At 46.7% G+C, this 17,956-nt stretch overlaps 6 protein-coding genes across 6 annotated transcripts; 3 read left to right on the plus strand and 3 right to left on the minus strand.

Moving 5' to 3' along the window:
- Positions 1-1,193: 1,193 nt before the first annotated feature.
- EI90DRAFT_3085067 (uncharacterized protein) lies at positions 1,194-3,053 on the minus strand. Its single transcript, XM_039062109.1, has 4 exons — positions 2,239-3,053; positions 1,965-2,190; positions 1,646-1,913; positions 1,194-1,598 (listed from the first exon to the last, which is right to left on the minus strand). The coding sequence occupies exons 1-4, from the start codon at positions 2,867-2,869 to the stop codon at positions 1,263-1,265; spliced, it is 1,461 nt and encodes a 486-aa protein (XP_038909497.1). The 5' UTR covers positions 2,870-3,053; the 3' UTR covers positions 1,194-1,262.
- Positions 3,054-5,066: 2,013 nt separating this feature from the next.
- On the plus strand, positions 5,067-5,957 carry EI90DRAFT_145558 (uncharacterized protein). The gene is made up of 3 exons (XM_039051803.1): positions 5,067-5,366; positions 5,431-5,464; positions 5,514-5,957. Exons 1-3 carry the CDS (start codon positions 5,231-5,233, stop codon positions 5,812-5,814), a joined length of 471 nt encoding a protein of 156 aa, XP_038909498.1. The 5' UTR covers positions 5,067-5,230; the 3' UTR covers positions 5,815-5,957.
- EI90DRAFT_3085074 (uncharacterized protein) lies at positions 5,466-6,373 on the plus strand. The gene has a single exon (XM_039062110.1). It carries the CDS (start codon positions 5,814-5,816, stop codon positions 6,147-6,149), a length of 336 nt encoding a protein of 111 aa, XP_038909499.1. The 5' UTR covers positions 5,466-5,813; the 3' UTR covers positions 6,150-6,373.
- EI90DRAFT_145601 (uncharacterized protein) lies at positions 5,794-6,856 on the plus strand. The gene has a single exon (XM_039051804.1). It carries the CDS (start codon positions 6,142-6,144, stop codon positions 6,784-6,786), a length of 645 nt encoding a protein of 214 aa, XP_038909500.1. The 5' UTR covers positions 5,794-6,141; the 3' UTR covers positions 6,787-6,856.
- Positions 6,857-7,924: 1,068 nt separating this feature from the next.
- On the minus strand, positions 7,925-8,428 carry EI90DRAFT_3133806 (uncharacterized protein; the record flags this gene model as incomplete). Its single annotated transcript, XM_039064598.1, has 1 exon — positions 7,925-8,428. The coding sequence occupies one exon, from the start codon at positions 8,426-8,428 to the stop codon at positions 7,925-7,927; it is 504 nt and encodes a 167-aa protein (XP_038909501.1).
- Positions 8,429-10,228: 1,800 nt separating this feature from the next.
- Positions 10,229-10,591, minus strand: EI90DRAFT_3133807 (uncharacterized protein; the record flags this gene model as incomplete). Its single annotated transcript, XM_039064599.1, has 1 exon — positions 10,229-10,591. The coding sequence occupies one exon, from the start codon at positions 10,589-10,591 to the stop codon at positions 10,229-10,231; it is 363 nt and encodes a 120-aa protein (XP_038909502.1).
- Positions 10,592-17,956: the final 7,365 nt, after the last annotated feature.

The following is a 17,956-nucleotide window of genomic DNA, read 5'->3' on the forward strand; positions in this document are numbered from 1 at the left end:
CTGTTTCCCTTTGTCTGCCTTTAGGGCTTGACTTGGGGACATGGGGGAAGACTCCAGGGGATAGTGGGGCCCTGGAGTTTCCTGAGACTCTATCCAATCAGCTTTTCAGGCTGATTGTTTGGCGCTTACATGTTTATCACACAAGTTGATCACCTCCTGAGGAGGTGAGAGATCTTCCCCAGCTTGGGTGAGATCGATGTGACGTGGAGTTCTAGGGGTATTGGGCCCTGCACTTACTCCACATAAGTTTTTAAAACCTTCAGGGACCAGCCCTGAGGTGGTTGCTCTTTCCGGATCATGTTGATCCTCATCGTCGTCTGATGACGGCTGTCGATTTGAATCTCCCATGATGGGAGATTGCAGTTTCTTTATAAACCGCTCATTTTTCTTTATCGTCGCTGCAGACATGACCTTGCCCTTGCAGGCATGTTTAGGCGCCATCAGCACTACCAAGTCAAGTTGCTAAGATTTGATAGATTTGGTGGGTTGTGTTGTAAAACACACCTCATACACTTAAAAAAGTGTGAGGTCTCAGTGGGGTAGCTCAGCACACAGAGCCATAAGTGATACAAAGATGTGTATTTTATGGTGTGTGTAAGCAGTTAACAGAAGTTACCACATACCCACATGACTATATGTATCTTGTAATTACATATGGCTCGGGGTTCAGGGCTATTGCCCTGACATAGAGCCACAATCAGAGGTTCAAGTTGTACCTATAAAAGATTGTGTGTGGCAACCTTGAGCTGTGTAATGGTGGATGTTAAAGCTGGGTGGGATCGATAGATTTTGGGCACTTACTGGGACGTGTGGACATAGAGCCGCAATCAGGGGTTGAAGTCGTATCTATAATGTAATATATGTTACACTGGCATTAAGGATATTAATCAATGTGCACATCACCTACAACGGTGCTTACAAGTGTGATGTAAGCAGGTGCCTCGGCTTTGGCCGGATGGCCGTTTGGAGGGACATGCATGCCCCATGATTGTATTGGTTCACAGGGATGAGTGGGGTCAAAACAGGTCAATATGTAGTGCATAATGCCTTGTAATGCCCAGAAAATTCCGTAACACCCTTGTACTGCCCCATAAATGCATTACAACGGAATCCCCAGTTTTCCGACAATCTTGGCGAAACTCATGTGAGCGACTGGCACCGAGTCTGCCTATAAACTTGCAATGGTACTTCTCAAAGTAAGAAAGGCACTTGAATTTGCACTATCTCTGCACATGTAGTTGATATGTTACACAATTTGGATATCACAGTGATGTTATTTCTCTAAGTCCTTGCTCAGCTGACAAAACAGAACCCTCTACAAACTTCCATCCAAGAGAACGGAGGTTTTCAGGGAGACCAGGCACACCAGCTCTAGTAATGAGGTTCCCAACACCCCAAAGGTCAACCTCTGCGCCATGGCCATCCTTAAATACTTGTGGTGCATGTGTTTCAGAATCCAAATTGGGGGCTGCTTTCGTTGGAGGGATGGCAGCATCTTCCCAGTCGATGAGGAACCATTGCTTGGGATCGGTAAGGCTTTTCATGACATTTGGCCAACGAATATCTCGATGAAACACCGGTGGCACAGCGTGTGATACCTACAGACTACATGAACTCAATTAAATAATCCGATCAAAATACTTACCTGGAGGGCCTTGAGGACACAGATGACCGCATTTTTAACATCCTCAGCAGACTGTGGACCGCTGGAGTCGCCTCGAGGCGCAAGTTCAACAAAGCAACCATGTTCTGGATGGGACATTTCAATTTTCCTAACTGTGTCGACATTTGGCACGCCTTTTGCTTTGAGTTTTTTGTAGATAGATTCAAGAAAGGAAACCTTGAGTTTATCTTCTACGCGATAAATCTTCCGTATCTTGTGCTTGAAAAATTCAAGAGATTTTCCATCATCACTAACTTCACGGTTAGGTTCAATGCAAACAGGATACACAAATGACACTCACCGTTCCAATGTGAACATATCAGAATCCACATCTTTTTTTACAGTACGTTCTAATGCCCGGAGAACCTTGACCAGTCTGATCAACGTTACCGCATTTCCAATACGTCCCCGCCTTGTTGACAGATTTGTGTTTTGAATGTCTTCTACAATAATTTGTTCATCTCCCTGTGCGTCTGTGCCGGGTCGGATAGCCACAAGCGTGATATCAACACCAATTGCGTAGTAGCCTAAATACGCGGGTCAACAACAGGTAGTGTAGGAGAAGAATCACATACCGAGCACATACTGAGCAGGGCCATAGGCCCATCGAGTCTTGTCGGCGAGCTCCTCACGAGGATGTGTTCCAGAAAACAATGGACATTTCTCCTCCCCCCGGAATAAGCAGGCCAACTGCAAAAGGAGACCAAGATCAGGTCGGAAAGACCCAGTATTCGTGCCACGGTTGCTGTTGCGGATCCACTGGGGATTGCCAAGACAGGTCGTGAGAATGTGTAGGATGTTGTTGTCCCAGAATGCATGGAAGGAATCTTCAGTACCAGATGAGTTCGGTGGAGTCCAGAGAATTGCACCCTGTACTACGGGCCAGATGAAGCTAGCCATCTCGTCCTCATTCTTGATGAAGAGCGTCTCAAGGTCTTTTGAAGAGCAAAGAAGCTCAGGACTGTTTGGATTTGTGTGCAGGAGGCTCCGCCATTGCAGATCGGAAATCGGAATTTTTTCTTCGGGCCCAAGAGGTGCTTCCAGATAGACACCCAAACCGGTAACGTTCGGAGTGATTGGGAGTGAAACGTTCCATTTCTCGTACAGCTCCATTGAAATATCGACTGCAGTCAAGCGAGGAGTTTGGCCATAAAATACAAAGTCACAAAGACCTACCCGGATCCTCACGCTTCCTCTTTCCGTCATGCGGCACTTGGACGATGAGATGGAGATGCCTTTTCTCGGGATCTTCCTGCCAGTATTTGGATATCCTGTCCTCAGGGTCGAGAATCTGCACGGGGCCGTTTCCCTCCAGTGCCTCGTCGCATTCAGGATCAGGGAACTCAATTGCCTTTATCCTTTGACGGAAAGCTATTTTTTCAGCTCCTGTAACCCCCCTTGGTATCGGCGATGAGAGCTTCCACAAAACCAGCTGGTTCGCATCCAGATGATCCAGTTGGTGGGCTAATTTAGACTTGATAGCGTCGCAAAGGAAGTCAACAGATTCGCGAGGCGACATATTCAGAAAAAACACGGCACCGAGGTGGTTTCCTCCACGGTCAACCGCCAAGCAGGTAAGAGTGATGGAAGTGGCCATGGGCAACTGTTCTAGTGTTTAGCAGCGAGGAAAACCGGCAACAGCCGTTGTGACGGCCGTTCACTCTTAGTAAACTGCAAACTCAATGCCAACTTCACCAAATAATCAGTAATCATTGTATTGACAGTAGGAATAAAGACCCCAAACGCACAATAGGCCTACCCATCTAATATTACCCAGCCACAGAGGCTGGAGGCCTGCCGATGAATGCTGACGTCACAATAAATGACTCAATCGGCTTGCACCGAGGTGCGAAGACGCCGATGCAAGGTCACCTTCGAGTCAGGAATTCGTGGGAATTTTCACTTTCCCACCCTCCAATTCATTCTTTATTCACACGTGCTGGCAGAAATGTATCACATGGTCGCTTTCTTCTATGTTCCCGTTGGCCGAATTTATTCGTCTATTCGTCTATTAATTATTGTTCATACCCCCCAAAGCGTGCTGTAGGCTGTACAGAAGCCCATCTCACCTTAGTTTCCGTCGATCTCAAGTCCCGAAGCAGTGTAGCTGTTGTAAACGGCGTTCCGGATAAGGCAACCCGGTTCCCCGCGGCTCACTCGTAGCACAGATGTAAGATAGAAGCGGGAATATAACTAGTGATTTGGGGATAATGTCCGTGCGTATATATATACAATAAAGAGGAAAATCTACGTAAGGCAACTCCTGTGCAGGCTGCGCGCTTAGTAAAATCCTCCACATTATCCTCCACATGCCCCCGGATATCTCCGGTGACTCGCATTTCCAACAGTAGCCGGCATAGAGGCCAAGTTGGTCATAAGTCCCCTCACGGACATGTGGATCCAGGATGAAGACTCCTGCGGAACAATCTATGATTATGTCTTCAATCTTCAGTCATGTCTCAATGATAAGATCCCTTGCCAAACGGTTTTTGCTTGTTCGCACACTTTGATGGAGAGAGCTCCTGCGAAGCTGCCCATGATGTTTCCAATGCGGACTTGCACTTTGATGAGACTGAGGCCACGGATCTGCCACAGAGTCTCGAGGCACAAACAGGCGATCCGACAACGCCCAGTTAGCCCCCTGCAACAGTCTATGATGTGTTTGACTTGGATTCTCGCTCCAATGACGAAAGCTCCCACGAAACGATGTCGGAGAGTTTCAACTGTGAACCCACTTGCTCTGTCGATGCGGACAATCACCATCCATGCATGTTGTTGAGCCTGGATCACACTCTCAAGCACTTCAATCGTTGAACTGTATCACATCAACATTTACCATGCCGGACTCAAAACTCAAAGAGCTAAGGCCCAATGGCCTTAATCTTGTGTGGATGACCTGCGAAACAAAATTCCGCGGAGCGCTAAGGGCTTTCAGGAATGCTTGGCCATTTGGAAGACACCGTGCAACCTAGGCCTCATGAAAAACATTGAACATGGTCTTGCTGAGAACCATAAGGCCCCGGACGAGCTATGTGACGATGAGAAAACTGGCACCGAAAGAGTGGAACTCCCTGGACCTTTGCTCACCCTCAGAGCGTGCTTACATGGGCCCCAATCAAGCAACGATACCATTAGGAATAGATGGCCAACATGGGGAAGGGGAAACACATGCACAATAACGTCAAATCTATTCTTTGTTGATCACCTTTTTGCTTTTTTTTCATACATACATACATACGCCCAGAAAAAAAGAATCTGGATTCTACAAAAAGCTAACGGTAACTCTTCTATTATTTATCATCCCACCACCCATCCAAAGTCAGTCTCCACCGGCTAGTTTAGTTTCCGAAATAATACATTAATCTGGTGGAACGTGCACTAGTGTGACCGAAAGCAATATCCCATTTTATTCCCAAGCAAGGTCACGGCGGCGCAGCAGCCCTTCTAGTTGCTAAAAGAGACCATCATCTCAAACTAATCTCTCACGCCAGGAAGACCGGCACCTGCAGAAATAGATCCATTCTCTCAGCCCAACCACAATGCCCCTGGCTAGTATGATTTCCGACCATGAATATTCTTGCGGTGTGCCGGGACACGAGTTCGCCCAACGACCATGGCAATCTGTTCCGTGGGCTGGCACCAAATCAAATGAGATGCCTGAGCTGCATGAGGTGTTATGGCTTCTTTCACTCAGTGGGCATCCGTGAGCACCGGAAGGTGTTGTGCTATACATTCCATGTTACGCTGACAACATCTCTGTGACCCAGCCGTTTGCACGCTACAGGCCTCACTCGTGTTGCTGTGAATTTTCGTAAAACAAATTTTTCGCGCTGTTTAACTTCGACCGTAGGCTTGTTGGGTTACCCAGCACTGGTGCCGACGTCGAACCATCATCAAAGCAAGATTACCAACGCAGCGCAGGGCTCGACACCAGTGCCGCGAAAGCGAGGGGGGAGGAACCGATTGCAAACACTCCATCATATCTCGTCGCGAAACTAATGAAAATTCGGGGTTTTCGAGCAACGGTGAAATGTGTACGTGCGATTCCCATAGACATTGACAGCCCGTTTGGGCTCCGGTGGAACCTCGTGCTCGACGGCACTGGTGCATCGGCTTCGGGCATGGCTTATCGGTTCGGGCCTTGGCATTGATGGAGACGGTGCAGTTTGGCGGTTTTCGTGAGTGGTCCAACGGTGCGCACCGTGCTCGAGCTGGCAGGCCGGTGTTGCTCGTCTCAGTGAGCGGCCTCGCGTCCTGCTATGCACTTGCCAGCGTAGACGGGGATTTCGACCGTACCTTAGGCCAAGACAAAGCCGCCCCGGTTGCAGGCAAGTTCGCCCCCCCTCCACGCAAATCCGGAGCTTACCTGCTTGGATGGAGCGGACATGGTATCGTATTCGATCTCGGTGCGTTTGGCTTTTTTCTTATCTTATCGCCTCATTGCCAAGTTTTCATGTCTACTTGTTCAGACATGACTTATGTGTAAATATCGGCGGCGTTCATCGCTCGCCTTTTTGCTCACCTCGACACAGCCCCATCCCCCCTTCCTCCGACATTGTCACTTCCACCGGTCAATATTGGTGCGATGCAAGTTAGCAGTATTCATCTCACCTCTTTTCTCGCACCACGCACCAACCCCCATCCTGTCGTTTCGGCTCCATGCATCTTCGGTGGCTCTCGCTAGGCAGGACCCCCCTGATGAACTCTGCCTCGGATTTTTCCGGCTTGTTCCTGCAATCAAGGATTTTACCTTGCTTGCAAGGTCACTTTCCAGCCTGGTATTCCTTAGCGTTTTTCCCACCCTCTTTATATTGTTTGCTTTTTCCCACCACTCACCGCCTCTCGACTCTCGCACGTGTGCTTTTCTCCAGCATTATTACTCCTCCTGCACCTTGGACAACCACCATGTGGGCCCTTATAGGGGGGACCTCAGGACGTTTGCATGGGGCCTAAAAGGCCTTTTTCACTATAAACGTCCTAGGACATCCTGGCCATTCAGTTTCATTCATTTGTTGCAAATGTCCTCAGATGTCCTAATTCAGTTTGATTCAATGGTTGCAAATTGTCCCGGAATGCCATACTCGTCCATCCCATGGTCTGTGCACATGCTGACCACTGTCTAGAGGGATGTCAACACTGTTTCCCATGGTCTGAACACACTTTACATAGTTGAATAGCCCCTTTGAATAGCTTCCAGAATATATATTTTGAGGCTGAATTGACCAATAAATTATCGAGAAAAACACAAAATACTTTTTTGGACGTGAGTCTTTGGGTTAGTGTGGCTGTCCAACTCAATGTCTGTGCACAATGCTGGCCACTGTCTGAAGGGGTGTCAACACTGTTTCCCATGTCCCCAACACACTTTACGCAGATGGATAGCCCCTTTGAATAGCTTCCAGAATATTTTGAGACTGAATTGACCAATAAATCATCGAGAAAAATGCAAAATACTTTTTTGGACGCGAGTCTTTTGGGTTAGTGTGGCTGTCCACCTCATGTCTGTGCATAGTGCTGGTCATTGTCCGGAGGGGTGTCCAGACTGTTTCCCACGGTGTCAACACACATTGCGTAGTTGGATAGCCCCTTCAAATAGCTTCCAGAATATATAATTTGAGACTAAATTGACAAGCAAGTTATTGAGAAAAATGCAAAATACTTTTTTGGACACGAGTCTTTGGGATATCAGTGACCCGGGAATTTCGATGACTTCGATGACTGTCAGTGAAATTTAGTGGCCCAAGCACTATCCCAAAGACTTGCATCCAAAAAAGTATTTTGCATTTTTCTCAATAACTTGCTTGTCAATTTAGTCTCAAATTATATATTCTGGAAGCTATTTGAAGGGGCTATCCAACTACGCAACGTGTGTTGACACCGTGGGAAACAGTCTGGACACCCCTCCGGACAATGACCAGCACTATGCACAGACATGAGGTGGACAGCCACACTAACCCAAAAGACTCGCGTCCAAAAAAGTATTTTGCATTTTTCTCGATGATTTATTGGTCAATTCAGTCTCAAAATATATATTCTGGAAGCTATTCAAAGGGGCTATCCATCTGTGTAAAGTGTGTTGGGGACATGGGAAACAGTGTTGACACCCCTTCAGACAGTGGCCAGCATTGTGCACAGACAGTTGAGCAGCCTGAGGATTGTCATGGGAAATCAGATTCAATTGCGGCATTATGTTTTGAATGTCTACTCTGAATAATACAAATTTGATTGAATCACAGAAGCATTTGATTGAATTTGATTGAATTATAGAATCATCCCAGGACATCCTGGGGATGTCCTGGTGAATGGATCAGTCTTCACCAGGATGTCCAGGACATCCACTAGTAAATACCCCCTTTTAGGCCCATTTGAAGGCCAAATGGCCCCCCCTCTATAGGCCGTCATTAGATGGCTGACTAGGCTGCCCTGGCTAGCAGTAAGGGCATGGAACATGTCCCTTAACTTTTGCCAGGTCGTGTCAACCCTTTTCTGGGCTTCCTCAGCCCTTTGCTTGACCATTGCGCTGTACTCGCACAATTCATGCTCGCTGAGTGTGTTAAGCTCAGCTAGCGATTTATAACCATCCAATGCACCTGGGGGATCAACAGGCCCTAGAGGTACATTGGAAACACCAATCTGGTACAGATTGGGTTGGCCAATGCTGGCATCACCAGCATTGGATTTGGTCATGGAACCATATGCACTTTCACGCATAGAATCAGCTCTTTGCAGAGCTGGTGGAAAATCTGCCACCCTTCTAGGCTCCATGTCTAGAAGGCAGATAGTGGGTGATGTTGAATAACCCGTGCGCGCAAATATGTGTGCACAGGTGTGGGAATAAAGCCTATTAAGCTCAAAAAAGTGTAAGGGGTTGGTGTAGGTTCCAACCCCAGTTCTCCTCAATCCTCAGGTCATCAATAAAGTTGAGCTGTATGGAGCTTTAATTATCAATGATGGGGAGGAAAAGGAGTTCTGTTCCTTTTCCCAAATTCCCACATTATTGTATATACATTGTTTATACATGTTTAAATTGAGACAAATATACAATAAGATAATGAATGAAGGGTGGGGTTACCACTCCTTACATTATCCCACCTCTGGCTCTGACACCACCTTTGGTCCGACTCCGGAACATTCCAGGTCCGACCTCAACCTTGACACCTTCCAGACAAGCATGCAATGCCTATGCTCCTGACTCTGGACCTCCGCTCTGGAATCCCATTTGCATCTCTGTCTCCGGAACCTCCAGTCTTAGCTCCGACCTCGGACTTTGACCCCACCTCCGCTTATACCCATTGTATTGGTTAGCTCATTCCATTTAATCGCCTTTGTGTAAGGTCGGTGTAGGTGCCGACCTTGTATCTCCTCACTCCTCAAGTCCATCAAAGATATGAGCTTGAATAGAGCTATATTTCAACGAGGTGGGGGGAAGGAGTGAAACTCCATTCATCATACCCCGCATCATTTATATATGTAATTACATGTGTTGTATGTTGTTTATAGTGGGGCATTCCTTACACTCTCCTCCCTTGCGATATTAATATTGCATAAAGCAGGTTTGAGTGTTTGGTTTCCCAATAAAATAATTAAAAGAAACAAAGAAATAATAGATGAATGGAGGTGACAAAGGTGGTTAGACCTTAGTTGCTCACGGAATAATAAAAAATAACATGTAAAGGTGGTTAGACCTTCACAGAATAATTAAAAGTAAAATGTAAAGGTGGTTAGACCTTTACCATACAAGAACCGAAGGAAATATAAAGAAATAAATAAACACCAGGCCCGTGAAGGCCTGCTCCTCCCTAGACAGTTGTCTAGGAGGTGGTAGAGTCAATGGACCCACAGGCCAGTTAAGGCCACTCCTCCCTGGATCATTGTCAAGGGGGAGAATGCGCAATTTACCCAAAAGAATGGGTAAAAAGTCGATGTGGCCTGAAGCGCAGGCGCTTCTATGGCTCAAGACTCAGGATAAGCAGTAGTGTGCTTATCCCTCTCCTCCCTGAATGGGAGAATGCATGAATTACCCATAGGAATGGGTAAAAGGTGTTTGAGGCCCGAAGCGCAGAGCGCTTCTGGCCCAAAATTCCAGATAAATCAACAAGTGCTTGATGGCACTTGGAATAGATCGAGAGACAGTTGCACAGACTGTCTCTAGCGTATCAGAGTGAGGGTGTGTGATGAGGGCTGCATATTTTATGCAGGCCTCAAATTGTCGAAGCGCAACACGCTTTAGCGAGTAGGCATTCAGCATGAGCTGAATGACACTTAGTACCACCCAAAACCGGTCGAAAGGTTGACAGAAAGACTGTCTAGACCCTCTCGGGGGATGGGAGGAAGTAATCAGGGCCAGATATTCAAGTGACCCTAATTTATGGTGAAGCGCGAGGGCGCTTCCAGAAATGGCAGATACTCCTCAGAGACTGAGCAGCGCCGACCTAGCTGAGATTCTGAGAGGTCATTAGCCTCTCAGAATGAGAGGAATGCTGCCAAGCCTGAGCATTGGGAGCGCAAGTTGCACAGACTGTTGCCCAGTCCGCGCCGTCTCCCCAATATGGAGGAGAGAATCAATTACTTGATTCTCTCTTCGGAATCACTGTCTCCCTTCAAGTATGAAGGGAGTTGATCGGCTTTTTCAGCCGATCTCAAATGGTGTAACCCAGTATGTCTACTGGGCACAAGAACTGCGCTTGCCGGAGCGGCAAGCACAGAGTCATCCTCAGAGGACTTGCTCTCCTCCTGGAACTCCGGGATTGGAAGCTCCTTGAGAGGAGAAGAGCCTATGAGAGAGTCTGGGACGGTTCCAGACTCAAGAGAGAGAGGGAGAGCCTTTTCAGGCTCGGAACTTGTTGAAGCGGGCAGCGCTTCAGTGAACTGATGACCAGCAGCTGAGCTGCCATCAACCTGACCAAAACCCAGCGATGAGACGGGCATAGACACCGTCTCTGTTCACCCAGAGTGAGAAAGAGTAGGGGTTATAACCCCTACATCCTTAGAAACCGACACCTAAAAACGGTCAACCCAACACGACAACTCAAAAGTGGAGCAGCATTTGGGCAACGCCTTATCAGAGAGATTAAGGACACCCGAATCGGACTTATTTCTTTATTTTCTCACCTTATTTTTGTGTATTTATCTCGACCCCTGCCCTTGGCGCTCTCACTAGCAGCCTACAGTTTGCAGGTTAAATATCCAGAATAAACAACAACAACAACAACAAGCGCAAGTTGACACTGAGGGCCAACAACCAGAAAAGGCTGGTGAGCCGTCCATCTGAGCTGGAAACGACACAGGATGCGTTTCCTGTATCGTTCCTGTGTGTACAGATGGAGGTAGTTGCACAGGAGCAGTGGTAGGAACCACTGGGTGCTGTGACCCCAAAAAGGTCAAAGCGCGCGGGTGCTCCATGAACCGGCACTCAGCTTGGACTGGTAAGTGATGTTCCCCACTTGAAACCGGTGGGGGAGCGGTCGCAGGAACTGTCTCTGACCTCTCGGAACGAGAGGAACAGGCTGGGACTGGAGATCTGGCAGTTCCAGAGAAAATCGACATGCGGGGCACATCGATGAGCTGGCACTCAGCAGAAGCTGAGCTGCCCTCATTCTGGCGTGAAACAGGATGGAAGACAGTTGAGTAAACTGTCTTAGACCTCTCAGAACCAGAGGAGATAGTATGGGCTGGGGATATAACCAGCCCAGAAAAATATGAAGCGTGGGGTGCTTCAGACAGCGGGCACTCAGCAGATGCTGAGATGTCCTTATTCCAATGTGAAACCGGTTGGAAGATGGTTGAACGGACCATCGTTGACCTCTCGGAGTTGTTGGAGGAACCGTGTGCTATGAGGGTACTCCAACGTGTCATATCCATCCCCGGCCATCGACTTCCATTCCCTCCAATCCCTCCAATCCCTCTGGTCTACCTCCGCTCCTTCTTCACTAACCTCGGAGCTCCTGTATTCCGCAATCACCTTGGTACCCCTCGATGGTCACCACCCCCTCTTTTCAATTTATTACCTATGCCTCCCTAAGTATGGAGCCCCAAAGGCTTCCGGACAGCTCCGATGTCCGCTAGCGCACCCCCGCCTCCGCTGGGCAATACACTCGCTTGCCCTGCAAAGCCCACCTTCGGGCCTATCCCTCCTTTCTGTTTCTGGGTTATTGCCTACCATTCCGTTAACCCCGTAACCCGACTCGTCGGTAATATTCAATTGGCTAATGTCTAACCCTGTTAGCTCCGCTCTGCTCGGCTCTGCCGTTTGCGGACCCACCCTCGTTGTAACTATATATATACTCAACTTGTACATAGGTTACACCTCAGTAATAAAATCGACTAGAGTTTACCCCCTTCAGTTCTGGTTGCTGTCATATCCATCCCCAGCCATCGACTTCCGGTTCCTCCGATCCCTCCAGTCTAACTCCGCTCCTCCCTCACTAACCTCGGAGCTCCCGTATTCCACAATCCTCTCGGTACCCCTCGATGGTCACCACCCCCTCATTTCAATTTATTACCTATGCCTCCCTAAGTACGGAGCCCCGAAGACTTCCGGACAGCTCCGACGTCCGCTAGCGCACTCCCACCTCCGCTGGGCAATACACTCACCTGCCCTGCAGAGCCCACCTTCGGGCCTATCCCTCCTTTCTGTTTCTGGGTTATTGCCTGCCTTTCCGCTAACCCCGCAACCCGACTCGTCGGTAATATTCAGTCGGCTAATGTTTAAACCCCATTAGCTCCGCTCCATTCGGCTCTGCCAATTGCGGACCCATCTTCGCTGTAACCATATATATATCCCACTTGTACATAGGTTACACCCCAGTAATAAAATCAACTAGAGTTACCCCCCCTTCGGTTCTGATTGCCAGTCAGTAAGTTAGGGCACGGACGTGTCACTAGGCACAGCGCTCTTGGCAGAAGTCGCTGAGGCCAAAGCCCTCCGTCACGGAGACTCTCCCTCATCTCGAATCTGGTCTCTGACAGTTGCCAGTTTAGTAAGTTAGGGCACAGACATGTTACTAGGCACAGCGCTGAAGGAGAGAACGAAGGAAGGTCAGTTGGGAGGTTCAAACGAGACCACCACCAAGCTGTTCCCTGGTTCTTTAGTTAGGATGGGGAAGTGTACTAGTGTTATTTATTGTAAATATAGTACCAATCCGAGTGTTTTGGCTAATTCTATTTTTATGGGTTAGTTTTAAAGTTCCTGAGAATTGACTTACAGATAAACCGAGCCCTGCGGAGCTGTTTCTTTATTGAAATTTATTAATTTGTCTAGGTGTAATTCTGTGTAGAGTTGTTTAATTTGGATTTAAACTTGAATTTAATCTTCTACTTGGTGAAGTTTCAAAGATTCTATTCAGTTAATGAATTTGGATTCTGTCTGGAGTGTCCCTTGAGTTTGTTTTATTTTTGTCTTATTTTATTGCTTGTTTTAACAGTAGCAAAATAACTGTTTTGTGTTTACACTTTGAAATCTGGAGTGTTAACCAGCTCTCCTGTTGAAATATCTACTTAATATTTCTCTCCTTAATTGCTGCCTTTTACTACAGTGGCAATCTTAACTGTATATCACTTTTTCGCACTGGAGTGACAACCAGAAATGCTTGAGAAAAATAATACTCTATTTTCTTACTTCTCTAAGGGGGGCGAAAAGTCACAGAAAGGGTCTCCCTTTTATACTCCTTGGGTCACCTTCCTTTTTCACGCTCTACCTTCTATTTACAGGATTTATTTACAGTGTATTTTTCTCAAACTGAATAAAAATGAAATTTTCATGCTATAGTTCTACTGCGCTTTTGCTGCACTGAACTGCGGTTCTACTGCAGTCAGACTGCGCCTAGAATTCTTATTGTCCTCCCTCGCCTAAGCTATTTTAATGGTTAATTGGAACTTGGCTGCGCTGCATTTGCTGCAGTTACCTATTTCAAATTCCCTTTAAATTTGCTATGACTCGATGATTCTGAATTCAAACTTCGCATTACTATGCGTACGGCTGTGCTGAGACCTTCAGCTGATTTATTCCATTTTTATTTAGTGACATTTAGTTAAAATGAGACTGAAATGGTAAATGAGTGAATTATTCAGGTTTAAAACTGAAAGAAAAAGTTGCTAGTAGTCAAGAATTACTCAAACGAATGTGTTATAGCTCTCCACCTCATTAGAATATCGTTCCCTAAAATTCCCACCATGGTCCGTCGTAGTTTAGTGGTTTTCGTGAATTTCGTTCATATTCCCTGATTCCCTTTTGTATTATCACATCCTAATCCTCCATATGTATTGTTGGTTGTTATAGTAGGTCGTCCTTGAAGACATCATATTTTTATGTATTTTATTTAGGACTCTGGACCTCTTGAAGCTGTTTTCCCGCGCGTTTTCTGGTTTCTAACTTCATGTCCCTATATCTCATTCATTTCTGGATGTTTTCCCACGTTCTTGGTCTCATAAATTTTCATTTATTCCCACCTTTCCAATGGTACCAAGGTTGTGTCCTATTTCCTGGTATTCGTTGAGTTAGCAAAAGTTTGCGCGCACATTCGGTAATCACGTGCATCATTCCCATAGTCGTTCGTATGCGGGCGCCGTTTCCGTTTAATTGTTCAGGATTTATGATATGCACGGGTGTTTATTTCTTTCATATGGGCTTCTGTGATTTATTTCAGATTTTTCCCTCATGATTTAAGGTTGTTTTGCACTTTCCATGCTTTGTTTTGACCGGGCTCTTCCTTATTTGGATGGAAATTGGTCTTCGCGATCTGCCGAAGTGCGGATCTCGGTTCCGACGGCCGGTTCCCTGTGCATCGCCACCCTCACGTGTCATTACACATGATGCGGATTTCTATATTCCCGTCATGGGTATAACTTCACAACGGCTGGACTGTTTGGGCTGAAAATTTGCATAACTATAGTTCCCCATTTTTAATAATTTCCGTGTAAATTTCGTTGTATGTTTTAATTATGGATCCTACGCAAACATCGTCTTTTCCCTAAGCTCGGACTTTTGATGTCACTATTCCTGTTATTGGATATCTCATTAACGCATGATCCTTTTATTATGAAAATTTGGGAGGATTAAGATTGGATCCCTTCCTTTCTAATGGGCTATCAAGCTTGTCTCGGTCGTTACTAGTTAATCTTCGCGCTTCCCTTTTAGGCATTGTCCTCGTTTTTGCAGGAGTTTTAGTCATATCTCCGTTGTTTATGAGTAGTTTCCCCTGTAATTACTCTCATTGGGTCCGTTTGGTGGACATCTATATTTCCTATTATAAACACGACTTTGAATTTTGCATTAGTTCCTGAGGAATCCTTGTTCCGTGGTACTTCCATCCTTGGCTACGTGTGCAGACGTGGGAAAGTAGTTTCCGTGGAGGTTCTCTGATTGTTTTTATAGTCAAATCTAGGTCGATTGTCCTAATTCTTGGTTTAATATTTGTTATAAATTCCCCCGAGAATTCCGTCTCGTTGATGGTAAGCTTGAAGTATTTTTGCTATTTTTCTTTCTTTCGATTTATTGTGTGTAGTCATAATAATTCATAAAAATTCAGGTCCTTCTATTTTCTCATATCTACTTGTCATATGAGGTTTTGTGATTTATCTGACATATTTCCATAATGGGTTTCCATAGCGTGGCCGTTATTTCTCCTACAGCGCTCCTGGTATAAGTCGCTGAGGCCGAAGCCCTCCGTCATGGAGACACTCCCTCGTCTCAACCTGGTCTCTGACACAACGGAGCTAACCTGAACAGCCACATTCCTGCGTCAGCGTGGGAACATTCTGGGAGAGCAACTCGCCCAGAATCCACCATGTGACTACTTAGTCACAAGACCTCTTTTATATTATTTCGGACTAACCCATGCCAGGCCACGGATATATTCATTCATTTGAATTCATTTCCTTTTCCCTCAGTTCTTCACACATATTAGCTGAGACTGAGGTTAGTTATAACATTCCTTTATTACTATTCCCTTTACTATTGTAATGTGCAATATGTATATTACCTTTAGCTTCACGCTTCTAGGTAATACAATTCAGTTCTTCATGCATATTAGCTGAGACTGAGCTTCATGCTTCTAGTCCAGCTCCGAGATCAAGTGTCGCTCATCAACAGGACTGAGAGGGAAGCTCAGGAGGTGGGGGGGCAGAAGTTGGCAAGCCTTTGGAAAGAAGGCATGCCAATGATGCACCCGGTTTGGAAAAATATCTTTTCAAACAACCTCAAAACTCTTCAGAGGTCATTGAAGGCCCTAGCAGCCTGTGCAGATCTTTGAAAGTTGGCAGAGATCTGCTGCCAGGTTGCCACTGAGTGGTGTGTAGGTGCGTGTCTGGGAACGTCCGTGCACGGTTTGAAGAACATGATGCAACAGTGCCTAATGCGGACCTATCAGTCACCTCAGTCTTATTGGGGCAGGCAGAGGTGTGTAAGAGACCCAGGAAGGTCTCCCAGATGCATCAGAAGCACCGATCTGATTAAGATTGGCTGGATTGGTCATGGAATCATATGCGCTTTTGCATGCAGATCTGGCCTTATGCAGGCCAGTGGGAAAACCTGCCACCCTTCTGTCAGGGCTCGGTCCTTGATCAGGGACAGCCCGACCTCAGGCCTAGGTGTGTGCGATGTTCCGGGTGGTTGGGCGCTAGACCCTGTCCTCAGCTCCTCAAACTCACTGAAGGGACTAAGCAGGGATTGAGTTGTCATGTATTACAGAGGGTAACTACAACTTGCCTAAGCGGGGATTGAGTTGAGAAGAAGGGTAAGTTTCCCTATTCCCCACTTGGCTACTATAAAAAGGAAGTGTACTGTACAGTTCATAACATGACTCCGGGTAGAAGCCGAGCATGTTCCCGCGACTCGGAAAAGGTGTCACGTGGGTTAAGGCGAGTTGCTCGCCTTGACCCACGTGATTTTTCCCGCGGGCTCACATGCGGGCTGAAGTTGTGAGAGATATGTAGGGATGGGGAGGTCTGGGAAGTGGGGGAGGTCTGGGAAGGTGGTTCTGGGGTGTGGTTGGGTGCCCTGACAGCGGGGTCAGGGGCCGATCCCTGACACCTTCTAGACTCCATGTCATAGAAGGCAGATTGACCAGCTACTGCTGGTTTTGTTGGCATCTTGCCCCATGAGGGAGCCAACACTTTGCACAAGTGATTGGCACATGCGCATAGCACGTGTGGCAATGCCCATGAGAATATAGCCTAAGAAGCTTAAAAAAGTGTAAGGTCGGTGTAGGTGCTGACCTTGTATCTCCTCACTCCTCAAGTCTGTCAAAGATATGAGCTTGAATAGAGCTATATTTCAACGAGGTAGAGGAAAGGAGTGAAACTCCATTCATCATACCCCGCATCATTTATATATGTAATTACATGTGTTGTATGTTGTTTATAGCAGGGCATTCCTTACACTTTGCCTGTTATAAAAATGGGGCCTAATTGGCCCATTTCTATAGCATCCGGGTGCAGGAGGGGGCTGTGACATTGAGAAGATGTTACAATTAATGTAACAGATGTTGTAACAGTGGGGTTTACAATAACATGGACATCGGGTGTTTTGGGTGATAATAGTTGGTTAGGTTCTTCCTATTTACATGTCACGTGATATTATAGTACACAGGGCCCATAAGAGGCTAGAAATGGGAAATTCCCATTTCCATAACATCGCCAATATTCCGGAGTTTAACTTCTGAGTTCGGACTTTCCGGACTTACTTTGGACCTTGCAACTATTGCATTGCTCCATTCAATTCCGCTACCCTCCCCCATTCCTATTTGGGCTGCTGCTTCCTTTCTATTCAGTCAGCTAGCCATTCCCCACTCCCACCCTCCTTCCTTCCTCCTTGGGCCTTGGCCCTTCACTCCTCCTTTGGGAAACACCATTGAGTCAAACCCTTGACCCTCGGTGTTGTTCCTCCTTCCAGCTCCCTTTGTCTGCTTTTGGAGTACCCTTGCTCCTTTTGATTCCGGACCCCTCCTTATATACAATGTACATAGTAACTTGTAACCTCAGTCCAAAATCGACTTGATTTCCCCCCAAGAGACTTTCCTTTGCTAGATCCGAAATTAGGGACCCCCAGGACAACCAGCAATGGCACAGCGCTCCACCTGAGTCGCTGAGGCCGAGGTCCTTCCATGCTAAGTCTCCGATTCCACTCCAGAGTCATCTGAATCTGCCTGATCTAACACATGGCCATTGTAAGGAGTGGTAACCCCACCCTTACTTTCTATCCTTATTCTATATCTATATGTGGCTCATAATAAACATGTATAAACAATGTATATACAATAACGTGGGAATTTGGGAAAAGGAACAGAACTCCTTTTC

Source organism: Cantharellus anzutake, assembly GCF_015039405.1.
Source record: "Cantharellus anzutake strain C23 chromosome Unknown EI90scaffold_108, whole genome shotgun sequence".
Taxonomy (NCBI): Eukaryota; Fungi; Basidiomycota; class Agaricomycetes; order Cantharellales; family Hydnaceae; genus Cantharellus; species Cantharellus anzutake.